Below are 21813 nucleotides of genomic sequence, written 5' to 3'. Positions count from 1 at the left end.
TATATTGATCTGATGGTTTGCCTTCTAAATTGCAAGATGATTGACAGCATGTGTAAGAAAACCGTCCCATACAGGCATACCTTAATGTTTAAAAATGTCCTTAATATTTATCCAAACATTGACTAACAAGTTATGTACACTTCAATTTCTTAAACTGAAAGCATTTCCCTTGATTTCTATGTCTTATTAGGGAATATTTAAGATAATCTATTTCTAAAAAAAAAAAAAAAAGAAAAGAAAGATAATGTATTTCTCTAGTTGAGATAATCTGTCTTATTTTTTACAATTTATTATTTTTTTAAGATTTATTTATTTATGGAGACACAGAGAGAGAGAGAGAGAGAGAGGGAGAGGTAGACACAGGCAGGCTTCATGCAGGGAGTCTGAGGTAGGACTTGATCCCGGGTCTCCAGGATCATGCCCTGGACTGAAGGTGGCGCTAAACCGCTGAGCCACCAGGGCTGCCCTGTCTTATTTCTTAAAAGAAACCTTTAATTGCAACTCCTAACTAATTTGAATATCAAAAACTATGTAATAAACTACAAAGCTAAGGAATATTTGCCTTTAACATGTATTTTGGGAAAGTTAAAGGGTTTAGAAATAGAAAATGGAGGATTGCTGAATTAATATAGAATGCCTCAATTTTAGTGTACTGTAGTTTTCCGTTTCATTAAAGAAGAAATTAATCAAGTATTTTTGTATTAGCAAAGAGGTGCATTTGAAAAAATCTCAGAAAGAAATGAATATACACACATCTCAAAATATATAAAAGAAAGAAATCTCTGTATTCTCATCACCTTAATAAGTCTTTTAATATGTTTATGTGTTCCCTTAAGACAATTTTTATGCACCTTAATATACTTTTAATCATAATATGCATTCAGTATTTGTTTCTCTTTTTCCTCATTTTTATAATATAAAACATTTCCCATTTTGAGACATGGTCTTCATTGCTATTTTTTTTAAATGGCCACAGGATATTTCATATTGTATTAGTCATAGTTATATTAAGAAAAGTCCAAAAGAGGTACAGAGAAGTAGTCTGCAATGGCCTCTTTAATACTGACATTTTTTTGTTTACTTGTTTTGAAATCCAGCTCTATCATTAGTTGCTAGATTAATAGTCCCTTCAGATTATGTTAAAGGTAATTATCCTAAGATCTCTGCATATACAAATGGCCAATTATGATGAAGTGGCTTAAATGAAATCTGACTGCTTGTGAAGGGTAGATCAGAACAAGACATATTTTTGGATGGACAAATTCAAACATTTTGATGTCTGTTGTTTCAGTTCTCATATGCATCTAATTTGGTTTTGAGGCATTAAATCACATTTAAGCCTTACAATATGAATGCAAATGAAGTTTGAAATTAATTTAGTCTTAGCATCGTCCCATTGATTTGCCTTCCTAGTACATGGAGACATATTGCTCCATTAGATACCAGGCAGAATGATAGCAAGTGACAGAAAATTCTCTTAACTTTCATTTAAATCTGATTATGATTATGAAGCAAAGAAAAAGAGGTAGAAACAGACCAAACAAACTAAATCAAGGAGTTGTGTATATTAACAACATACGTGTTCACTGGAGACTTTGTATCTCAGCCCTGCTGTGTGGTATTCTAGGCTGAAGCCCTGTAAAAATTTGTATAAACTCCAATAGAATGCAGCTCCAGTGGCCTGCAAGCTATAAGCACGATGTAAGAATAATTTGCATCATAAGCCTATCTGACTTGGTAAACACAGACTGATGTGAACAGCAAAAAAAGCAGACAGATGTCCAGAAATATGCTGAACTAAAAAATATTATTAAAACAGAACCAGCAGATAGTAGTGTGAAATAGAAGACAATCCTGAGAGGTGTTTGGAGAATATGATAAGACCCTATGTTTGAGAATTTAAAATACAATCCACATAAATTCATTTTTATTGTTAACAGTGATTTTATCATTAACAGTGATAGAAATAATCCGTGTATAATAGTATATGAACATGTACAAAGGACATGAGGAAATCAGGCCAGGCTCTAAAACCAGGCAGGCATCCTAAAATGCATTAAATATTCATTTATATGTTAACATTAGTTAAACTTGCAGGGAGCACTGCATGTGTTGGCAAGTGTTATGGGCTTAACATAATGCATATGCTGAAATCCTAATTCCCAGTACCTCGGAATGTGACCCTATTTGGAAAGAGGGTCTTTACAGAAGAAATCAAGTTAAAATGAATTCATTAGGGTGGGCTTCAATCCAGCCTTCCTGGTGTCCTTATGAGGAGAGGAAACAGATACTGGAGATACGTTAGCACAGAAAACAAAACAAAACAAAACAAAACAAAACAAAACAAAACAAAACATGAGAGGTCATTGGAGGAAGGCTTACTCTTTCTTGTAAGCCGAAAAGAGAGGTCTCAGAAGACTCCAAATCTGCTGACACCTTATCTCAAACTTGTAGCTTGCAGAAGAGTGAAAAAATACATCTCTGTTGTTTGAGCTACACAGTCTGTTGTATTTTGTTAGGGCAGCCCTAGCAAACAAATAGAACAAGTTAGGCTGGTAAAGTGTGGCAGGAAGAAGGAAGCTGCCCCCTTCTAATTATCTGCCAAGACACAGGGGAACCCTGGCTCCCAAAGTGAGGGAGTGGCAGCAGCAAGATATATTCATGATCCAGTGAGGGTCACTCTGAAGTGACATGGGACACAACCCAGACCCTTCAACAGCTCTGAGTTCTGGCAGGTGGAAGTGGCTCTAAAGATCCAAACCAGGGATACAAGATTGGGTGCTATTTTATAAGATTAATTTTGAAAATTTTCAATTTTCAATTTTATTTTTATTTTATTTTATTTTAATTAATTTAATTAATTTTATTTATTTTATTTTATTATTTTTAATTTTCAATTAACAATTTTATAGTATCAACCATTCCTAAGTGTGCAGTCCACACGTATGTTCACAATGCTGTTTGACCACCACCACATCTAACTCTTCCATCATTCTCAACAAAACTCTGGAAACCATTAAACAATAATCCTCCCTTCCCTCTCCTCTCATTCCCCAGTGACTTCTGTTTAATTTCTGTTGCTATGAATTTGTCTATTTCAGGAACCTCATATAAGTGGAATTATATAAAAGTTGCATGGAACTAATTTTTGAAGTCCTAGAAACAAACAATGCCACTAGGGAAAGCTTGGTGGGTGGTCGGGAGGGAAGTAATGAACGATGTTTGAAAAAATCAAGGAAAAGGCCCAGTTGGTCTGGCTCTCCCTCATTATAATAACACATTTATTTTCTCCACTCCTCTTCCTTGATATCCCTTCCACATCCTGACCAGCACTTGCTGGTCTTTTTACTAACAGCTATTCTAACAGATGGGAAGTGAGATCTCATTGTGGCTTTAATTTGCATTTCCCTGATGATTAATGATGTTGAGCACCCTTCCACATAGCTGTTGGGCATTTGAATATCTTCTTTGGAAAAAAAAAAAAAGTCTCTCCACATACTTTGCCTATTTTTTAATTGGACTACTTATTTTCTTGCTATTGAGTTGAATCCCTTATATCTTTTGGATATTAACCTCTTATCGGATGTGTGGTCTGCAATATTTCCTCCCATTCCATAGGTTCTTTCACTTTGCTGATTGTGTCTCTCACTGTGCAGAAGCTTTTTAGTTTCATGTAGTCCCACTTATTTATGTTTTATGTTTGCTTTTGTCACTTGTGCTGTAGGTGTCACATCCAAAAAAAAATCACTGCCAAGATCAACATTAAGAAGCTTTTTTCCTGTATTTTCCTCTAGGAGTTTTATGACTTCAGGTTGTACATGTAAGTCTTCAATCCATTTAGAATTTCAGTATGTAGTGTGTCAGCTTTCCTCTGGCAATTAACTCTACGTGAACTTTTTACATTTCTTGTATTTTTAGTAATGTACTTTAACTTTTTTTTTCACAGCTTATTTTTTCCCATGTATTTATATCTTGTCTCTCCACAAGCATATGGTAAGCACTTTGAGACTAAAGCCATATTTTATAATTTACCTTCCCATCATTCCTGGATCAATGTTTCGCACACATCAAAAAAATTGATAAATGTTTGTCTATTTGTTTTCTAGATGCTAACTTTGCAAGGGAAAATACACACATAGAGAAAGAAAAAAACTCAATTTCTTTGTTAAGCAATGTGACCAAGACCAGGCCAGTTAAAGTTTTTCTAGTCTTTTGTTACTGTGCCTGTTACATGAATATCTGATAACTTATAAGATCCTTGTATAACTTTAGAATTCTATGATTCTAGCCTGTTTTAGGTAATCTTAACTAAACACATTTTAGAGGGTTTTTAAAAATCAACAAGTATATATTTTAAAAATGATTCAGAATTGCCCAAAGTAAATATGCATGCAAATTATGCTTTCTTCTCTAACAGTCTATTCAACAAATTAAAGGTCAGAAGGACAGTATGATACTCTCAGCCCGATTCATGTTCTGTGAAAATGAAATATACTGACGTCCTATATTCTACTGGGACACATGATCTGTACCTATTTTCAGCCCATGGCTCTTCACACTCCATTGTTTAAAAATAGATCAGTTCTGAACTTTGGAGACAGGCTCAGAAGGGCATTAACCTCTTCCTTGACAGTTAAGTTTGCCATTTTGCTCTAATCGAATAAGTATAAATCTGATCATGTTAAAAATAGACCTCTTTACTTTGTACACATTCCAACAGGCTCTCTCTCAGTAAGCAGAGGGGGATAGTTCACGGAGTTTTTCTAATTGGATTTTTAGTTTTAAATACACTGCCTGCTTTTGCTAAAGCTTTCATAGGTCTCATGATCCTAACATTTTAATGCCAAATTTTGATGCTAAGACATTGTCTCCAGAAAGCTGGCTGTTAAAATGAAGTAAGATCTTATCAGCAGATTGTTTGAATATATTCCAGAAAGAAGGAGACATATGATAAGGTTGGATTTGTTGTCTCTCCTATGTGTGGCCTAACACTCTCTGTCTGACCCGCTCATGGCACTTACATGCAGTTATAATTAATTATTTAAATTTTTGTCTCTCACTAAGCTGCAAGAGCCACAAGAGCTGGGACTTAATCAGAGTCTTCATTGAATCTTAGAAATATCAAAAATTAAATTTTACTGTGCACGTTAGTGTGTGCCAATGCATTTCTATTTTTTTATATTTTTTGCTCATTTAATCTTTATAACAACTCTACATGGTAGTTATTACCACCATCATCCACATTAAAAAATGAGGAAAATGAAATACATACAAGTTACTAAATGGTCGGTCCCAAGCACACATACAGTAAGTTGTGGGACTGGATTTATGCATCTATTTTTATTTATTTATTTATTTATTTATTTGTTTGTTTGTTTGTTTGTTTATTTATTTATTGGGACTGGATTTAAATGTGGCTGACAGAACCAGGGCCGCACTCTTAACCATGATTCTGCAAAGCCCCTCCATAGCAGCTTCTAATTCATTGTTGTACAACTGAAAGGATATAAATGACTATTAATGGCACTGAGAGTATCATAAAATGAATTTAAACTGAATAGTTTAAAACAATAAAACTGGATACTTCTGAGCAGCTATGGGAAAATAGGAGCATACTATAAGTGAATGGAAGAAGAAAGAAAAGTTATTTCTAGGCAGAGCAAGGAAAATAACAACTGGAGTATGGAAAGGTTTTTAGAGATTAATTTGGGTTTTGCAGACTCAAAATTTTGACTTGATACAGCCACAGAGGAATAAAGATTGAAAATTGTAGATAATGAAAACATACAGCATAAAATAAGAGCTTTAATTTACAGTGCCAAGTTTCTGAGAACCATCTTCAAGATTTTTCTCAGAATATTATAATTGTTCTGGTCCAAGTATTTTAGTTCATAGTGAAATGACAGGTTTTTAAGATGATTTTACAATTACTTCTCAAAATGCTGACAATTCTAATGGGGCCAGAGCTCATGAAACAAAAGGCTAGTTTCCCTATCCAAACTGAAATAGTGAGCCACCTCACTATTTGGTAGACAATTCAGGGTCACAGATGAAGCTGTGTGTCCACACTTGGGTTAGGCCTGGACACTGGTTCCACTCTAGAATTGTCTGGGAAGACTTGATATGGAATATAAAAGATGTATTGTCTATTCCATTGATGTTACTGTATTATAGAAATTGGACAGAATATCTATTTACCTTCTATAATGGTACTCTATTGAAATATCTCCTTTTCTGGGGCACCTGGGTGGCTCAGTCAGTTAAGTGTCTGCCTTTGGCTCAGGTCGTGATCTCAGAGAACCTGCTTCTCCCTCTCCTTCCCTTTTGTAGTCTCTCTTACTTGCTCTCTCTCTCAAATAAATACATAAAATCTTAAAAAATAAATCTCCTCTTCTCTCACCCTGATTGTACTAAATCAGTAATGTAAATGTCTAAAAAAAAAAAAAAGTCTGAAAAGAAAAACAACCACAAGTAAAATAGGACATTTTGGCTTATAGTAATAAAAAAAAAATCACAGAGGAATCTAAAGGTGTCAGCATCCTTCTGTTACACATGAGAAACCACATTTTTCACAATATAATTGAAAGTGATATTAGGAAAATTCTATGGCCAGAGTACTTCATAGTTCTGGGCATCACTTTTTATCTACACAAATACCACTGTTTTATTGATAAAATGCTCTCTTTGAGTTCAAATCAATGATTCCTTGAGATGATTTGTGAAGTGTGAGATCCAAACTCTCTGTACTTATTTATCCAATAAGTAATCATTAAGTATATACTAAGGACTGAAGTTATGGTGGAAATCAAGAAAGACAAAGTTCTTGTCTTCTTGGATCCAAGACAACACAGTGTACACAACAAAAAGGCTTATGGAATGGAGAAAAGAGTTCAAGAGAACTAATTTAGGTAAACTTCTCAGGAAGGCCTCTTTGAGAAGGTGCCTTTTTTAGAGAAACAGGAACAATAAGAATGAATCAGATATTTGTTGAAGGCATATCAGCAATTTGTCCCCAACATAAGAAAAGATTAATGTATGTACTATAAACCTAATTTATGCCACAGAAATAGAAATGGAAGAGTGCATTCAATGTAGTGTCTTTATAGTATCTACTAATAGAATTAATTTGCATATGGACTGTATGAGATTCTTGTAAGAGCTTTCAAAGGTCATGCAAGTGAAATTCCTTCTGCCATTTTACGTCTTTGGGAGTCTTCATATTAAAAAGTATTCAGACACATTGAAAAAAAAAGCTGGGATATAAATGGATAAAGTATAATATGGGCTTAATTTATTATGAATCTAGAGTAATATTCACATTCCTTAACATTGCATTTTATATTTTTAAACAATAGATCTTTTTCATATGTTTTTTGAGAGTCTGAAGATTTGACTTACCTTTCAGTTCTGTATATTCCTAAGTACCCAGACCTGTGTTAGCAGAAATCACTGCTCTTTAGTATACAGGAACATCTCAAATTAGGCTACATATTTTCATAAAAATAGGTCTTCTACACAATGAAGTATTTTAAATTAAAAGTCTTGTTGCAATATAAAATGGTGGTTGACTCAAAATTGAACATATGATTAGCAATTATATATGGCATGTGTGTGTGTGTATACCATGCACATCTTATATTTTTACCTTTACTCACAAAATACATATCAAATAATCCACCTTCTGCATGTTGAGTATTCTACGTTCACTTGTTTGGCATTTATGGTATCAGTCATTCAATGTCTTCTCTGCACCAGGTACTTTCTAGATACACTAGATACTTTCTAGATACTTTCAAGCAGCACAACACTGACCAAAATATGCCTTTGCCAAGTTGATGCCTTAACTTCTAAGTTAAAAAGATTTCTTGGGATCTACCACTATGACTTTACTACAGTAAGTACGTAATACTCCAATTTAATAGGGAGCAAGATATATTTCTTGTTTTTATTGAACTTTTCTTCAGAAAATATCTGGCTTTTTTAGGTTCAAGCTTCATTTAAATAATGACTCCTGTTATCTCTCTGCTATGTATTTTCTTTCTTTCTTATTCTACTTGTTACCCTTCTAATAATGTCTTGTTAACTTGATATAATATTAAGTGTAGGCTTTTGCATGATTCTGATGCCAGACGAGCAAAGGCTGAAATGCAAGGAACAAATAGAGAACATTGTTTTCACCTTCTAAGGTGTTAAGTGTCTGAGCATTTAATGATTCCACTTACAAAATCTTTAACTTTATTAAGTAGTCACAACTCTTACTCTGTTTTTCATTCATAATTCTGTTAAAGGCCATTCACTCAGTAAATACTTACTGAGTTCCTACTATAACCTGTGAATAAAAATATAAAGATAAAAGCATAGTCTCTAGCCTCAAGAAGCTCATAGTCTTAAAAGAGATAAACAATAAACTGACAAATGGTAAATACAACGTGAGAGACAGAGTGGTCAGGGAAAATTTATGAAGAAGTTCCTGTGTGTTAAGAGTGCTTAACGGGAAGTGGAATATAAGCTGAACGGAGAGGCGTGAAGACAGAGGGAGTAGCATGAGGAAAAGCAATGAGGCAATGAACGGCACTCTTCTTTTCCCCAGAAAATTATGAACAATTCCCTGTTGATGAAGTATTAATGAAAAAAAAACTAAAGATGAAGGCAGGGCATGGAGCATCTCATATGACATGTCAAGTAAGTTGGACTTTTTCTTGCAGGAGATGAGAGAGCATGATCAGGTTCTAGGAAGAGAGTAGAATTGTCAAACTTGTGTTTTATACTAATCAATATGGTGGCTGTGTGATGGTATGCGTTCAAGCAAACTCCCCACTCACAGGTGGGGAGACAAGTTGGGAGTGCACTTCAGATGCTGAATTACAAGATGCTGAGACTGAATTATGGTATTTGAAAATATGATGAAAAACATTGGTATTTGAAAATATGATGAAAAACATTGGTCATAATTTAGTGACTGAAGAGTTGTAGGAATTAAGGAAATCGTACATATGGTTTCATTTGGCTGTGGATAGGTGTAGGGGTAAAACTGAAAACTGCACTTTTTTTCTATTGAAGATCAGAGTAAATTAATGTGTGGCAAGAGGAAGGGTAGTTAATAAAATACACATGATTAAAAAAATGTTCTTGGTAACCTGATTTTATACTACACTGCGTTTTCAGCACAGAGGAATGCTTCTCATTTAAGCATGCAATTTTAGGGCTTTTACACTCACTTTTCTCCTGGCTTTCTGTATTCCTTCAATGACATTTTATGCAGGAATCATAACATTTCCCTGTTTCTTTGAAATATATCCTTAGTTATATAGTGTCTTCCTGTCTTTTGATAGTCTTAATCTCTGATACTATCTCTTGGATTACCTTTGTCTCCATGTTATGGTCTCTCCCATCCTGCCTTTGAACCCCTTTAACCCCTTGAGAACCCAGCCTGGTTCCAGCTCCTCATCCTCTGCCTTTCAATGAAGGGGATTTGGAATTTTTTTAAATTAATTAATTAATTAGTTAATTAATGTATTTATTTATTTATTATTTTATTTTTTTAGAAAAAGAGAGAGTAGAGGAAGAAGAGAGAGAGAGAGAATCTTATGCAGGCTCCACACCCCCATAGAGCCCAACACAGGGCTCGGTCTCACAACCCTGAGATCATGACCTGAGCCAAGGTGAAGAGTTCCATGCTTAATGGACTGAGCCACCCAGGCACCCTAGGGGATTTGAGTTTAAAACAAATTCTATAATCCAACAAAGAGATAAAGCAAAGCATATTGATAGATATTTTTTAAAATTATTCATTATTTTATTTAAAAAAATACAACAAAAATGAAGTATGAATTGTGTTTCCCAAAGTCAAAAAGAATTATGACATTGTTATTTGAGGTATTTGTAAAGAAAATAATTTTGTAGAGAAGATTTTTGATTCCTATATTGACAAACTTTTAACTGGTAGTTTAAGGCTCAAAATTTTTTTCCAATAACTTTTAAAACATGTAGAATCTTAGGAATGGTTATAAATGGTAAGGACATTAGTTGCAATGAAAATATTTATTCAACATTTAATATATGCTACATGTACTAGGAATTTCAAAAAAAGTTAAACTATAAATAAGCCTTTGCTTTTAAGAAACTTTCAAGACAAAAGAGGAGAAGACAAATAAGAAACACTAATGATAGCATAGACAGAATGGATAAGGGGAACACAAGAGTTGTGGACTCTGCTCATTAGGGGTCAGAGAAAAGAGAAATGAAACCTAGCCTGGAAAAGAAAAGCAAAAGTAATAAATAAAGAAATATTATTTGAACTAGGTTTTGCTAACAGATGACAGACATTTCTGAAAAACATATGATGTAAGGTGAGAAATTATAATTGATTTTTGCAAAACAGCAAGTTGCACAGTTTGGCTGTAGGCCACTTTGGAACATGTAGAGCAGCAGGGAGGATAGAGCTGGAAAGTTAGCCAGGATCAGAGCACAGAAGGGCTGGAATATGAGCCTCGGGAGGCTAAATCTGATTTAACTTTGTATGTAAAGAGTGAAAGTTACTGAGTAGAGAAATGAGTAGCTTGTATTAAAAAAAAAAAAAAAAAAAAAAAAAAAAAATCTGGCGGCCATGTTTTAAATGGTAGTTAGAGAAAACAGCCCAGAGGCTGGAAGACAAACTAAAGAGACAGTTCCAATTGTCCATGTGAGAGGACTAAGGTCCGGGCAACAGCAGTGGGAAGGGAAACAAGGGCACAGGTGTGGGATGTACTGCTGCAGTGAATTGATTGCATTTGGTGATTGGACAGGAAAAACAGAAAAAGATTCAAAAAAACAAAAAAGGACTACAATTTTACATTCAAAATGACTTGAGAGAATGACTAAAACATTTGCTGAGAGACTTCAAAAGAAAAATGGTTTAGTAATGGAAGATAATGACTATTATATAGCTTACTACACACACACACACACACACACACATATATAGGGTTAGGGGAAAATCATGTAGATTTTAAGAAAACAGCATATTAGCAAGAACTTAGAGCTCAAAATTTATAGAATTAAGGTGCAAGAAAAAAGATAAATAAAAAAAAAACAAATTCAGAAATGAAAGCCAACGGCTTAGTTATGGTTCAGGGTCAAGGAAACCCAAAAAAGAGATTCAGGATGTGTGTTTTGTTAACAGCTTAAAAAGTACCAATACGAGCTGACAGATAAAGGTTTTTTGATGAGTAACAGGTCACTGATAACTTTCCAGGAAATGATTTTGCTAAAGAAGTGGGGATCAAACCACAATGTAATGATTACACAGAAATCTTTTGAGAAGGTTGGTAGTAAAAGAAAGAAGGGAAAAGCACTGTAAGAAATACAATCAAGCCAAAATTCTTTTTGTCTAGGATGTTTGATCAAAACATTCTCCTGGGCAGAGAGAAGAATTCTAGGGAGGGGTGATTACCAAAGTTGAAGTGTTTTAATGAGGAAATAGGAGGAAACGAATTACTTGAACAAGTCAGGTTAGTCTGTAATCAGGGCCTAAGGAATAAACAGGTGAAATGAACATGGGAGGAGAAATCAAAAAGAAGATACAGAAACAGTTTAGTAAATATGAGAGACAGAGTGGAAGATGTAGACACTGAGGCCACATGAAGGACTCATAACTAGGGATACAGAGGATAAAACTGTTCTGACAATCATAGTTAGAAGAACAATTTTCCAGTACTTTTTTTCAATAATTTCAATAAGTCTGTATACAGGAGAACATATGGGAGAATAAAGGCAAAAAATATGTATCAAATATGTATCAACATTTATTCTGTGTAGTGTCATAACATGGACTTGAAGATTTGCCACAACCACAACAACAACAACAACAAAAAAAAAAAAAAAAAAAAAAAAGCCATGACCATATACCATGGGGATCAAGGACTACAAATCTTACCTCTCTCAGAGGATCATTGAGTTCATTGAGAATGTTTTCTTCATCAAAGATTTTGCCTTGGTATCTGTGTTCATAGTAATCATGTATCTTCTGACGCATATCAGCTGGTAACTTATGGAATGACATGTATTGTTCCACTTGTTTGTACTGTGAGGAAAGGAAAAAGGGAATTAGAAAACATTGTTAGACTGTATGAGGAATCATCACGTTACTTGGTTGTGCCAAATTCAGTGACATTTGAATAACAAATGAAAAGAAAAAAATCCTTTGAGAGGAAGGAAACAATGTACAAGGATATAATGTATTTACTCTGCCTCACAAACTCTGGGAGGAATTTCTTTAGGGAAACATTTCCTGTAAAGAACTGAGATGAGGAGGGGCATGAAAGCAGTTCAGAATGAATTAAGAGTGTCACCCCAGAAAAGCCAGTGATGGGACAAGAAAAAAAAATGTGAGGTTATTTTTTTGGAATATTTTTGTTTAGCTCTGTTATAAAAGAAGTATGAAGTTGAGGTTTGGCCCCTCATCTGGATACAGAATCTCCTAAATTTGGGTAGAAAAAAAAGGTTTTATCTTAGACCTTACAGCAAAAGGTCAGACCTAATTAAAATTTGAATTTAGTGACAGAGAGCTTGGCAGCTGTCTCCAAGTCTTATACTCAAGCAACACAGATGCCCTATAAAGTATATGTCACTCTTTAATTTAGGACTTAAGAGAGTATCAGGGTGAGACTAGATCCATGTAATTTTATATCTAAAACTTAACAGATGTTAAATTCACTTAACCGAGTAGTTCTTAAACTTGATTGTTTATAAAACTTGGGGTGAGGTTGGCATTTGGGAATGCAGATTTTCAGACTTAACTCCTGAGGTTGATTCCCTTGATGTATCTACTTTTGTGAATTTAGACACACACACATATACACACTTTGAAAATAAATTCCTAGTATTCAAAAAGGCACGTAGAAATTAACTGGGAACTTATTAGAAGAGTTTCAGGCTTTACTCCAGACCTATGAAATCAGAGTCTACATGTTAAAAAAAGATCGTAGGATGACCCATACACATTTAAGTTTGAGAAATATTTCCTTGGTGCTGCAAATGCAGGTGGTCATGAGTGTATACTTTGAAAAAATTAATTAGAGCCCCCCCAAATGAGTTTCATTGTACAGATGATAAAACTGAATACAAATTAAAAAGTAGGCACCAGAATTGGATAAACATACTGGAATAAGATTCTTCTCTTAAACAAAACACATTTGATGTGTTTTGGAGAACACATGGAAATTTATTTTCTCACATCTTTTCCTGATAACTTAGCTTTTACTAGAAGATAGAGGTCCCCAATTCCTTGTCTGTAATTAGCAAAGCTGTAATTAGTACTCAATAGCACATATATCTAACCAGAAACAGCAACCTATGACATTTCTTCATTTTTTTTTTTTTTTTTTGTACATACCTTCCTTTCACAGAACATTCTTATTTTTAAGATATTCCCTTTTGGAGATTAGTATCCTTAAAGGAAATACAACTTTGTCATGAGACTTCCTTTATTCGGTCACCAGACTGTCCCCCAAGTATTTAAAGCCTGCAGGCCTAAATATATCTCTCTCTGAAGCAACTTGATTATGATTTAAGGATTTTAAATTTAGGCACCAATGCTGTCACTGTCGTTGTGTATAAGTGGCTTCTAGCATGTACTTGAGAAAGATTGGTTAGTTCTTCCTGAAGAACTCGAATCTATATGCCTACCTAATCTTGGTAACCCACTTCTAGAGACCTGGGTAACTGTCTGCTTGATCCCTCATGCAGCTGGTCTGAAAGTAAGAAGTTTCAGTGACCTCTAAGAGACTGTTGTGTAGGATAAAATTGATTTGCACCTGGGTTGAAAAGCTCTACCTTTATTTCTAGAGACACCTGTGCATCTGATTTTTACTCTTAGCCAAAAAAAGAGGGCAGTGGGATATTAGATGTATTGTTTAGGGTCTGAGCCTCCACCCAGACCTAAACCCTAAGTTTAACATTTGCACTAATGATTTGCAACCAGTCTATCTGGTTTGACTATTTTGACTTATTTAAAGAGCTACTGAGAACTTTGTTTTTGAGCTCCTGAAGCCAATCCAAGGCTCTTGCACAGATTTTGGTGGCTCAAGTCAGAAACTCTGCATGTTCCACATGCCTAAAGATGAAGCCCATCATGCTGGGGAAAGGCTCTTGGGTCTTTGATGCATGTCTGCATCCTCTTTCTCCAAAGCACTGTATCCTTTGCCTTTAAACAAAAGCCTCATATGAGTAAAGTCTTGTGAATCCTGTTAAACATTCAAACTTGGGAAAACAATAAAACAGCTTAAGAGCACAGGACTGCCTCAGTTTTAATACTTACTGCATTGATGACAGTTCTAGACAAATAAAGGACACAACTTGTTTCAGGATCAGTAGGGGTCAAGTAATCTCTGTTTATTTTTCTCAAAAAATTGCTTGCCCAAACACTGCTTGGATTGGTGAGTATCTTTAAAATTAACCAGGATACTAGATTTCTCTGCCCTTTGCATGCATTTCTGTGGGTGTGGGAGACAGCATTACAAGTTAGTAGTATTTCAGTTCATTTTTATGAGATCTATGGCTATGTGCAAAGGCCTATTCATCTAGAGAAACAAGAAATCTGCTCAGTATCTATCTTGAATTAGAAAACTAATCCTTAATTAGCTAAATACAAATGTTACATATAAAGTTATTTTTATGGAAAGTCAGAATTGGTTGAATCTAGTTATTTTTCCTCATACAAATCATTTAATCCCTTTAGACTTTAGTTTATTAGACTACAGTAAGAAACTACTACACCAAATGAATTTCTTTGCTCTTTCAGACTGAAGTTCTATGAATATTTTTCACTTAAACATACAGTTGAATTTGATTTTTGAACCTATATTATATATTTCAAACATTAATCAATTTATAATAATTATTGATCTAACAAATATTAGCTGATTGCTGTCTGCCAATGGTTTTCAAGGTGCAGTCAGGATGCATATAAACCACCAGTATCACTGGAGAGCTTGTTAGAAATGCACATTTGAAGTTTTCACCCCAGACCTACAGAATCAGAAACTCTGAATTACAAATTCTAGCAGTCTGTGTTTTAACAAGCCTACCCTACACTAATGCCAAGTTTTGTGTTATCTTAGGACATAAGGAAGCAATTTGAGTGAGTATAGGGGACAGAAAGGAACTTCAGTTTTAATAAGTCAAGCTTACGATGTCCAGGGCACATCCTAATGCTTATATGTAGGTCAGGCACTTAGAAGAGAAAAAAATACACAAAGTCAATGACTAAGCGATCACCAAGGGAGAATGTGTCAAATAGATTAAAAAAAAAAAAAAAGTGGAACCTACATTTTAAAAGCAGATGAATCATGGAAATTGATCAAGTTAAGGGAACTGAGATTAACTAGCCAGATGGGACAGAACCAAAAAAACTCAACTCAGCCAAGAAGGACCAAGTTTCAAGGGGCAATGTAGGGGTACGGGGTACTCAAAAGGAGCATATTATAAGAAAAGAGGTATTGTACCATAACCAGTGAATTTGGGAATTAGATAATTATCTTTGTTAGAATATAATACTTATTGAAAATAGGAGCTATTTCTTTTTGTCTGTTTCCCTCATACCTAACAAGACTTGCAAAATTGAATGAAAATGTGACCTGCCTATGATGTGAAGAATAAAAATAATAAGTTACTCATTGAAAAAGACACCTAGACGTAGGCAGATAATGGAATCAATGAGGTATTGGAAGTTACATATAAGATGACAAATTCAAAAAAGAAAGATAAAATGGAAAAGTTTCTGTTAATTGCAGTACTACACTATATGCGAAAGATGATTGATACTCAAAATAGTCACTGAGGAAGGGACTTTGGAAAAACAAAGTTGCAAATATAATTTTTTTCTTGAATATATAAAATCAGCAGTTCATCCCATCAGATCTAAAGAGACTATGATGATCTTAGGTGATGATCAGGTGATGATCTTAGGGTAGTAACAGCAAGACCCACACCTGGCACTGTGCTCAGTGCCCTCCCCTGCTCCTCCCTCTCTCTAAAATAAATAAATAAATCTTTAAAAATATTAAAGAGACTATAACATCATTGCCATTTAAAATTCTAATGAAATTTTATTTTCAAAATTTTCTGTGCAATTAAAATATACATAAAGGGAATGGCACAAACATGATACTAAAAATGTCGTTTAATACATATAATGAAGACAACATTCCATTATTAAACTCACTCACTCTTCCCATGTTACCACTTTCAAAAGGTATTTTGTCTATATTGCTAAGTAATACACTTGTTTCTTTTTCTTAAGTGGGTTAATTATGGCAACATTTTTTGACTTTTCACCATGGAAAAGTAGTGTTAGCCACTAACAGCCACCCCTATTTTCTCACTTTCTCTCTCATTCTGCAGTTGTGTCCCTAGTGTTAATTCTTCCTTTGGTTTCCTTTGCAACTTTACATATTTATATCTCTGTAGCTTGTTCAGAGAACTCTAGACAAATTTACCAAATGAAATGTAACAAATTATTCTTTCATTTCTACTTTTTAACTTTTGTCATCTTTACTTTTACAGTATATAGGTGGATTATAATTTTGTACTGCAATTGAACCTATCAAACCATACAGTGTTTGCATTACTCTGACTGTTTACCACAATGTCAAGTACAGCATTTGATGGCATTTCCTTTGGTTATGTGGATTTTTAATGATTTTTATTTTTTTGCACAAGAAATTTTCTTCCAGCATCCCTATCCTAGCTGATATCCAGTAGGATTTCCCTTTATAATATCCCTGTTTGAGTTCCCTATTTTCAGAGCCTATGTTTCTCTTTTGGTTTATTTATTCATATTGTGGGAGTCAATCCCCAAGTAAACCACTAAGGAATACTAAATGAGATATAAGTTTCTTGAATCTTTTCTTGTCTGAAAATGTTTCTTAAACTCAGCTGATAACCTGACTACATATAGAATTCTTGGGTTGAAATTCTCTACTTGGATCTTGAGCCTTTGCATTTGATCCTTTATGCTGGATATGATCTATGTTTCTTATTATTTATTTCATATATCTAGTCTGCATTTTCCCTTACATTTATGTATATTCTTTACATTTTCTCTACATTCTCCTACATTTCTCTTACATTCTTAAATATTTCCTGAAATTCATAGAGATAATTTTAATTTCAAATATCTTCTCTTTTTCTTTCATCTTTTATTTCCATTATTTTATTGTATTCATTTTAGAGAAATACTACTAATACATGAGTTTTAAAGAAAAAACAATTGTAAGGCATACTTTCATCCCTGAAATGTTTGGGACGTCTAAATAGAGGTAAGCTTAAGTGTCCACTGGATTTAGCTTTAGTAAAGGCTTTGGTGATTTTGCTTTAAATGGTTTCATTGGAGTATGTATAGAAATGTCAGGATTAGGGGTTATTACAAATAGATTGCAATAACTTGAGAGTGAGTGGAAGTAAGAAATGGAAGTGAAAACATCAAGTATAACTCTCTCTCTCTCTGACCCTTTTTGGTTAGGATGGGAAAGCCAGAATCATAGCATGGTAAATGTAAGAAATTCAAATAAATTTAAAATAGAAGTTTTAATCACATTTGTATTATTTTTATATCTATGATTTATACCCTTATCAGGAAACGGAATCACCTTATTTTAGATCCACTACAACTTCATCCCAATTGTCAAGACTACCAGATCATGTAAATTCGAGTGCCAGAAGTTTCAGTAATTTTCCATTTCCCTGTATCACCATTTCTAACATTGTAGTCAAAGTAACAATCTCTCCTTTAAACTCATTCCAAACTTTCTAACTATATTATCTGTATCTATATGTCCCTGTCTGACTGCAACTCTTATTCTTTTCCATAATCCAGGCAGAAATCTTTTTAAAATGCCAACTTTATTGTCACTCCTTTCCCTTAAGCCTTTTAATGGCTTCCTGTTGCTTTCGAGATGAAGTTCTGACTTCCTAGCCTATCTGACCTTTTCCTGCTCTACAATATACATTTTCCCTTTGTTCACTATGCCCTAGTATATTAAATTTCTTTAATATTATTATTTTTTTTCTCTTTTACTTATCAGAGAGAGAGAGAGAGAGAGAGAAAGGCAGAGACATAGGCAGAGGGAGAAGCAGGCTCCATGCAGGGAGCCCAATGTGGGACTGGATCCTGGATCTCCAGGATCATGCCCTGGGCCAAGGTGGTGCTAAACTGCTAAGCTACTGGGGCTGCCCTTCTTTAATATTTTTAAATGTACCCTAGTCTCTGGATGCTCACACACTTTCCTCAATCTGCAATGCTGTTCCACCACATAATTTCCTGGCTAGTTCCTATTCATTCTTTAATTTTCTTCCTCAAATTTCACTACATCAAGGAAATATTCTCTGACACCCAGCCGCCTAAAGTCCTCTTGGTACCCACTTAGAAAAAATGCTGAGTTTACACCTTAGTTATTCTAAGAGCATCTACAATTACTTGTTAATTGTCCTTGACCCTCTTGTTCACCACTAAACTGCTAAGGTGTTTGAATGCAAGTAGTCACTGATTGAAAATCTGGTTATACATTTTCTGAAAATTCTCTGGGTAAAAGAGACTAAGAATGTAATATCTGACTCTTTTTCTGTTGTAATAATGGTATCAATGAAGGATACCAGATATGGAGGTTCTCCCACAAGGATTGAAATTTTGAATTCATATTTCATTTTTATGAGTTGTTTTGTATATTAGTCAGAGCACATTCACTAAATATCAGATTCTCTTGAAGTTACCCTGGACGAATTCCATTCTTTAAAGAATTTGCAGTTTCTGTCTTCATCTGTGGTATCAGGCTTTATGTCAAATACAGCTCTAAGTAGGAGGAAATTATTGATTAGAAAAGAGAAACTGCCTTCTTATAATTCCAAAAATGTTTATAACAATTAGGAAAACAGCAGAAGTTAATAAAAACATATGTAAAATATATTAATTATATTAAGTAATGAAATGATTAACCGATTGCCAGCACTTCCCATGCTCTCTACTTTAAAATCTCCATCAAGATTTTCAAAGTGTGGGCAGCCTGGGTGGCTCAGCGGTTTAGCGCCACCTTCAGCCCAGGGCCTGGTCCTGGAGACCTGGGATCAACTCCCACATTGGGCTCCCTGCGTGGAGCCTGCTTCTCCTTCTGTCTCTCTCATGAATAAATAAATAAAATCTTTAAAATTAAAAAAAAAAAAAAGATTTTAAAAGTGTGATGATTTCTTTCTATTTAACTTTATTCAATAAGCTAGGATTTTTATTTCGGGGATATATAGAATAAAATCATTGTCTTAAGAAGATTAGTGGCTAATTAGCTGATTAGAACATAAGTGATTATTTAATGACTTGTTAGGATTTCCTTTCTATTAAATATGTATTCTCTTTGAAAATAAAGAGTTTTCTTCATCACCAAGACAGGCCTGTGTACATCTGAAAAAGTAGACAGTTTTCAGTTCTCCAAGCATGATTTTACATACTGAATGCTCTTGGAAGATAGGAATCAGAATGGATACTTTTCATTTTATTATAAAAGCATTTCCATAAAAATGAAAGGTAGTATGGTTATTCATAACTACTCATTAAATCAAACAGACCTCTCAAATTTTATGATTCTAACACCAGTCTTCAAATTTATGAAACATTGCATATAAGTAGTCAACTTTTTGTTGAAGTCTTTCTCTTAAGAAGCATTGAATTACTCTACAATGTTGTTTTCTACTATCTCAAATCACTGTTTACAATGTAGCACATTCCCAGAGCAGATTCTTAACCTGTGGGATGTCTTTGTAATTTAAGACTATAATGATAGGGCCAAGCTAAGATGGGAGAGTAGTAGGAGGACTCTAGGCTTGCCTTGTCCCTTAAACACAACTAAATAAATATCAAATCATTCTGAATACCTAAGAAATTGATATGAGGACTGAAAACAAACTATACAACTTGATGGAGAACATATTAGAGATTCATTCATTAAAGAACATATGTAGCTGAAAATGCAGTTAAATTAAAACATGTACTTCATGATCAATAAAAATACATCATTGTAAAAATGGTGTCTGAAATGACATTTTTCATACATAATGAAAAATTGCTGTAAATTTTGTATTCAATGCTTATATGTTGTAGATTTTTATCATAATTTTAAGAATAATAAAAATTAAATATTTAAAATTTCCCTTTAATAACAGATAATCAATCATCAATCACTTTTTTTTTAGAGTGGGAAAGAGAGAAAAGAGGAGAGGGGCAGAGGGAGAAAGAGAGAGATATCTTAAGCAGGCTCCCAGCATGGAGTCTGATGTGGGGCTTGATCTCACCACCCTGAGATCATGACCTGAGTTGAAATCAAGAGTTGGATGCTTAACTGACTGAGCCATGCAGGTTCTCCAATTATCACTTTTTTTCTTTTAAAAAAAAAACTGTTTAAGCCAATCATCATTGAATTTATAACTAAGCTATCTTTTTTTTTAATGAAGATATTTTTAGTATTGCCATTTATTTACATGGTAACTGAAGCTGTGGTTTCTATTTTGATCCCACATTTGAAAGTAAACTAATCCCTATATATTACATATATATAGTTGCATATAAGATAGTTATATATATGTGTGTGTGTGTGTGTATTTGCATTAATCTAGCTCTCTATATAGCTAGGTTATATGCAAATGAGTTTATCAAGCATTATTTCTAAAATATTGAAAATAAGATTGAATCATTTTCAAGAACTATGCTATAAAATCTTCAATTCATATATACTGAGGAGGAAGTTTTTTTTTTTTTTTCACTGAAATGATGGCTTTATTCCTATATACTGAGCAAAATTTTCAATTCATATATACTGAGGAGGAAGTTTTTTTTTTTTCACTGAAATGATGGCTTTATTCATATTCACAACTAGTATTCTTTTTTAAATTGAAGCAGGAAGAAGTTTCCTTTCCACAAAAATGGATTCATGATTCACGATTTTTAAAAAATTCTTTTAGGCAACACGATTATATCAGAATAAGTCATATAGTAAGAAAAGTATCCTAATATACCTAAATTCTATTTCCAATAAATTCAATGAGGAAAAAATTAAAAGCAAATAACACAGGAAGAAAAGTAGATGGTTGAACAGTTATCTTTTCTGCAGAAGTTTGAAATATTTCTACTTTATCTTCACTTTTTATCTTTTTTTGAAAAGCTAGGTAATGAAACATGTTTTTCTACAAATAGAGAATTCTTCAGCTGTTAAGATGTGGGGAAAGCTTTTTGCTGCAATGTAAGTATCTACTTGGCCTGGAAAACTCAAAATTACAACCTACCAGATGATCTTAAAATCCTTACAGAAAATATTATCAGATAAAAAGTATTATTTCTCCATCCAAACGATCTCTTCCATATAAACATATACTGGCCCTCTGGTTTATGGAACCTAAAGCTATTCATTCAAATATTTCACAATGGATTATATTTTCATAAATTAAAAACAAAAACAAAAACAAAAAAATCTCAAAAATTGTTTACACTACATAGTTCATTCTTTCTTTTATAGTTTGGTTTAAAAATGGACAGATTCTCAAAAGTTTTCCAAAAGTTACTAGAACACTGTTTAAGACTTAACTAAACAAGTAATTAAATAATAATAATAATAATAATAATAATAATGAAAAGTCATTGTATTCAGCAATCAAAAGAAAGCACTTAATTACAAAGCAAATTGTTCACAGAAAACATTACTAGAAATACAATTTTTTAGTAATTACAGAATAAAAGTCAAGGGGATAGATGATCACTAGAAGTTGAAAGCCATTATAATTTTTATAATAGAGTTAAAA

The 21813-nt window shown here is 33.7% G+C and overlaps 1 protein-coding gene across 1 annotated transcript in view; it reads right to left on the bottom strand.

Annotated features, from left to right (window-relative positions):
- Window positions 1-21813, bottom strand: part of HCN1 (hyperpolarization activated cyclic nucleotide gated potassium channel 1) — a 386148-nt gene that overhangs the window by 53272 nt on the left and 311063 nt on the right. The window contains exon 5 of the mRNA XM_072824665.1: window positions 11915-12061. Coding sequence (XP_072680766.1) covers window positions 11915-12061 — 147 coding nt within the window. The remainder of the gene's footprint in view (window positions 1-11914; window positions 12062-21813) is intronic.

The sequence above is a fragment of the Canis lupus genome, chromosome 4 (assembly GCF_048164855.1).
Source record: "Canis lupus baileyi chromosome 4, mCanLup2.hap1, whole genome shotgun sequence".
Taxonomy (NCBI): domain Eukaryota; kingdom Metazoa; phylum Chordata; class Mammalia; order Carnivora; family Canidae; genus Canis; species Canis lupus.
The sequence above is the reverse complement of the archived record's forward strand: the minus strand, read 5'-3'. Positions and strand labels throughout refer to the sequence as shown.